This window comes from Neolamprologus brichardi, chromosome 1 (assembly GCF_056152115.1).
Source record: "Neolamprologus brichardi isolate AB-2024 chromosome 1, ASM5615211v1, whole genome shotgun sequence".
Taxonomy (NCBI): Eukaryota; Metazoa; Chordata; class Actinopteri; order Cichliformes; family Cichlidae; genus Neolamprologus; species Neolamprologus brichardi.
In genome coordinates, this window is record NC_142104.1 from 34,748,365 (window position 1) to 34,753,181 (window position 4,817).

General features: G+C 38.5%; 1 protein-coding gene across 1 annotated transcript; it reads left to right on the forward strand.

The window, feature by feature from the left end:
• The first annotated feature begins 289 nt into the window (after positions 1 to 289).
• Positions 290 to 4,461, forward strand: LOC148106458 (carotenoid-cleaving dioxygenase, mitochondrial-like). Its single transcript, XM_087844966.1, has 12 exons — positions 290 to 350; positions 442 to 640; positions 728 to 939; positions 1,018 to 1,130; positions 1,256 to 1,358; positions 1,434 to 1,562; positions 1,770 to 1,930; positions 2,578 to 2,745; positions 2,870 to 3,007; positions 3,283 to 3,465; positions 4,098 to 4,208; positions 4,345 to 4,461. Exons 1-12 carry the CDS (start codon positions 314 to 316, stop codon positions 4,459 to 4,461), a joined length of 1,671 nt encoding a protein of 556 aa, XP_087701092.1. The 5' UTR covers positions 290 to 313.
• The last annotated feature ends 356 nt before the right edge of the window (positions 4,462 to 4,817 follow it).

Genomic DNA, 4,817 nt, shown 5'->3' on the forward strand with positions numbered 1-4,817 from the left:
GGTTTCACCATGCTATATATAACCATGCATATTAAGCTTAACTAAAAGAGTCAAAGGAATGATTTGAAAGACTGGACACGGTTATTTGCTGTTTTTTCCAGTCAGATAAAGTGATCATCTGTTACTGCTTACATTTTTGATTGCCATTTGCTTCTGTTTTGCACAGCGTTAAACAAGCATGAAATCGAACCATAGAAACCTTTTTGCTGTTTCTATGGTACGTGTCAGAAGGACAGTATAAAATCAGGAGTCAGCGTACGAACCAGCAGCATCTCAGAAGAGAGACTAAGCTACAGAAGGCTTAACCACAGCCATGGATACTGTCAAACATCAGAAAAAGAATACTTCAGGTAAACATTAAATGCTACTAGCTGCACACACTAACATTATTTTTACTTAAATTATAACAATGTCCTTTCTGATTATGTTTTTTTCCGACAGCACTCAAAAAATCTAAGTCTGTGAAGAACATCAATCATTACACAAATGTACGCGGTCTGCCTTCTATCGAGAAGATTGTGAGCTCAGTGGAGGACACCCCCAGGCCCATCAGCACCCAGATCATTGGTACAATCCCAGAATGGATCAAAGGAAACTTACTGAGAAATGGGCCCGGAAAGTTTGAGATCGGAAACCACAAGTGAGTGCTGCATCTTTGTGTGTTTATCCATTTGCTTCAAACATCATGAAGCTCACTCCCCTCTGCATTGCATCTATTTCTCTACAGATTTAACCACTGGTTTGATGGCATGGCTCTCCTGCACCAGTTCAAAATATCAAATGGGCAAGTGACTTACAAAAGCCGCTTCCTGTCCAGCGACAGCTACCAGACCAACAAGGAACACAATCGCATTGCAATATCTGAGTTTGGGACTGTAACCATGCCGGACCCCTGTAAAAATGTCTTCCACCGCTTCCTGTCAAGATTTGAATTACTCAGTGAGTATCTTGAAGACAAAGCAGCCTGTTGATGCACTTGCTATAGAATAAGTAATTCAAAGCTTTCTTTCCCTCTAGAGCCCACAGACAATGCCAATGTGAGTTTTGTGACCTACAAAGGTGACTATTATGTCAGTACAGAAACCAACTTCATGCACAAGGTGGACCCTGACACACTGGAAAATGAAAAGGTACCATGAGTGTAATGATATACGTGCAGCTGAAGTTTTAGTGGCACATGTATCAAACTGTAAAGGTAGTTATAGAAGCAATAAAAACTGCAAACCTTTTGTGCCATTGCATTTGTTTGTATTAGGTAGACTGGAGCAAATTCATTGCTGTGAATGGAGCCACAGCACACCCTCATACTGAGCCTGATGGTACGACATACAACATGGGAAATTCCTACACCTCGAAAGGTATTTAAGAAACATCAGATCCATTTTCACACTACAGGTTACGGATGAAAGATCTAACAGTATCTGGCATGACAGGATCATACTACAACATTATCCAAGTGCCACCAACCAAGAAAACAGAAGATGAAACCCTGGAGGGAGCCACAGTGCTGTGCTCGATTCCTTCAGTGGACAAGACCAAACCTTCATACTATCACAGCTTTGGTGAGCAAAAGTCTCATGTAGTGAAGCATGCACATCTTGAATTTGGGAATAAAAAAGCACAGGTATCACAATGGAGTGGTACTCTGAGTTGATGTATGGAATGAAAATGACTTCAATCATTGGTTTTCTTATAGTCCTATAGTCTTACTGGAGCTGAGTCCCGCTGCAAAGAATTATAAATAGAAACTTCTTCTCATTTCGTTATAGCAATGTCTGAGAACTACGTGGTGTTCATTGAACAGCCCATCAAGCTGGACCTGCTGAAGATTGTGACAGGGAAGCTACGAAGAAAAAGTATCAGTGATAGCATATTCTGGGACCCGAAATGCAACACAATCTTCCATCTGATCCACAAACACACTGGGAAGGTAGGACTCTAACATGCAAAAATGATTAAGTGATTAAGTAAGGTAAACTTAATTCACAATAAAAAAGTATTCTTCCAAGTCTCATAAGTATTCTTCCTGTGACTTGATTGAATTTTGAGTTGAGTTTTGGTTATTTATTTTTAATGAATGTATTTTATTTTTCTTCTAAGAGAGATACTGAATTTAGGTAAATATTTGAATGCAAAGATAGATTTAGGGTACAAATGTGAAGATATAAAAGCAGTGTTTTGTTGCAAATGCAAAATAAAAGCAACAATAAAAGTGCAGTAAAAACATTTTTGTCATTAAAATCAGCAAATAATCATGACAAATAATAGTAATCTGAATACGGATTATGGTAGCATAACTGAAAAATAAAGAGGAAGGGGCTAAAAGCACGTTTCTGTCTGACACCTGATGCTCTGTATCTGTATGCTAGATGATTTATGTTACAAACATTTCAGAAAAAACTAATAAATGTTCAGTTTAGTTAATAAAACTTTTTTTTTTGCATTTGCATTTGCATAAATGTGAAATAATATTTAAGTCACATTGATAAAATATTAAGTACCATTATTTGACTTGAGCTAGAACGCAGAACTGAACTAGTGCCACAGTGCATTTCCATTGTTGTTTTTGTGTTTCAGGTAAGCTCCATCAAGTATCTTGCAAAGCCACTATCAACCTTCCATCAGATCAATGCGTTTGAGGAGGATGGATTCTTGACCATAGATTTGTGTGCATCAGATGATGGCCAGGCAATTGCAAACTACAACATCCAGAACATGCGCAAGTCTGGAGAAGCTCTTGATGAGGTAAGTTAGTTAAGTAATGCTCATTACTGACTTTCCTGTGCAGTTTATGGAAAATCCTTAGGCTGCTTTTGGTTTACCTGAAGAAAAGATTGTTTGTTGAAGTTAACAAGATCTTCCTCGTCAGGTGTACAACACCTTGAGTAGAGCCTTCCCCCGGCGATTTGTGCTGCCTCTCAATGTTGACCGCGACACACCCTACAACCAGAACCTGATTACCCGGCCAAACAGCATAGCTACTTCTTTAAGAATTGCCAAGAACAAGGTATTAATGTACAGCCATCAGCACGTTACAGAATGCATTTGTTTAATTTATCCGTTTCATTTTAATTTTTCACACAAACATTAAGATTTTATCAGTCTTAAGGTAGTTAAAATTTAAAACCTACTTCTTCTTTCTTTGGAACTTATTTAAATTCTGACTTCTATATAAACTCTTAATTGGACTTTGCTACATGTTGACATTTTAATAGCACTTTCACTACCTGAATCTCAGTGATTACCTGTGTTGCTTTTTTTGTTTTTTTTAAACCTGTGCAGGTGTTCTGTACCCATGAGGACCTCCATGGGGAGGATCTCCATGAATACGGAGGTCTGGAGTTTCCTCAGATCAACTATCACAAATTCAACACCCATCCCTACCGCTACTTCTATGGCTGTGGCTTTAGACACCTTGTAGGGGACACGCTGATTAAGATGGATCTCCACGGAAATCGCATGAAGGCATGTTGTTTTATTGGAGCAAAGAAAAGAGAGCTCGCATTTCCAATCTGTGGAACAAGTTAACCCCCACAACTGAAATCAACAGTTTCCAGATAGAACCAATTATATCTGTTTCTATTTTAGTTCATTCACAAAGTATATTTGCTGAGATTTAAAATTTTAATAAAAAATGTATCGCACACTTACTGTGTAGTGACAGCTGTGACATTTAAAAAAGCATTCAGAGAGCACAACTCACCCCAAAGGGGAAAGGGTTATATTAAAGTGTTTTATGCTGATGTCAGCCTTGGTAATACAGAAATCTAGTGTAGTATATTATTGTAGTATATTGTAGTATGTATATGGAGTAACTTTTTGTGTCATTGTGAAATTATATAATGTTGTATTGAAAAACAACAGGCCTTAGTTATATACCAGGCCTCAGGGGACGCCTGGTATATAACTAGTATAAGACTGAAGACAATCCATAAACATTGCGGGTAATATGGAGTTAACAAACAGTAAACAAAGTTAGAGAGGACTGTCCCACAGGTATTGAGATAGCATTGTTATTGTGATTTTTCTTTTATCATCATGAATGTGATATAAATGTGATATTGTGACAGCCCTGGTGTGTAAATGTTCCCTCACAGGTGTGGGAACATCCTGGTCAGTATCCATCTGAGCCGGTCTTTGTTCCCTCTCCTAATGCTACAGAGGAGGATGATGGTGTCATCATGTCTGTGGTCATCACTCCAGACGAGGTTAGTCAGGCTCAGCCATTTTGGACAGGGTACTCTTTATATATACAGTTTCCTCATACAAATGTAAAACATGGCTGAGCACGAGCTTGGAGGTCGTGCCGTTGTATTTCTTTACCCATGTCTCTGTTCTCTCCAGGACAAGAGTACATTCCTTCTGGTGTTAGATGCCAAGACATTCGAGGAGCTGGGCAGGGCGGTGGTACCTGTCAACATCCCCTATGGCTTCCACGGGACATTCAATGCCACGGCTTAGACGTCTGATGGATGTACATGTGACTTCACGGGGACACACCTACACTGTGTACATGTTGACTTAAAAGCAAAGACCCTCACTTAAAGAATTCCTTTATGTTCATGGCATAGTGATATGTTAAAGCATACATGCCTTTTTTCAGACTTAAGGTTTTATTAAGTGTCGATATAATCCGTGTTGAAATAAAATCCTTTGTTTCTATTGTTTTTCCTCAGCTATCTGTAAATGAAAGTTGTGAGGGTTTTTTAAATATCTGTTATTTCAATGCATGAAACGGCAGATATAAAAACACTAGTTTCATTTGGATACGTGGCAAAATGAAACTAGTGTCTTTATATCTGCTATTTCATGCATTG

Coding starts and splice junctions, on each gene's coding strand:
- LOC148106458 (XM_087844966.1), top strand. CDS start 314: ATGGATACTGTCAAACATCAGAAAAAGAATACTTCAG. Junction 1,359..1,433: donor AAATTCCTACACCTCGAAAG/GTATTTAAGAAA, acceptor CTGGCATGACAG/GATCATACTACAACATTATC. Junction 1,563..1,769: donor TTCATACTATCACAGCTTTG/GTGAGCAAAAGT, acceptor ATTTCGTTATAG/CAATGTCTGAGAACTACGTG.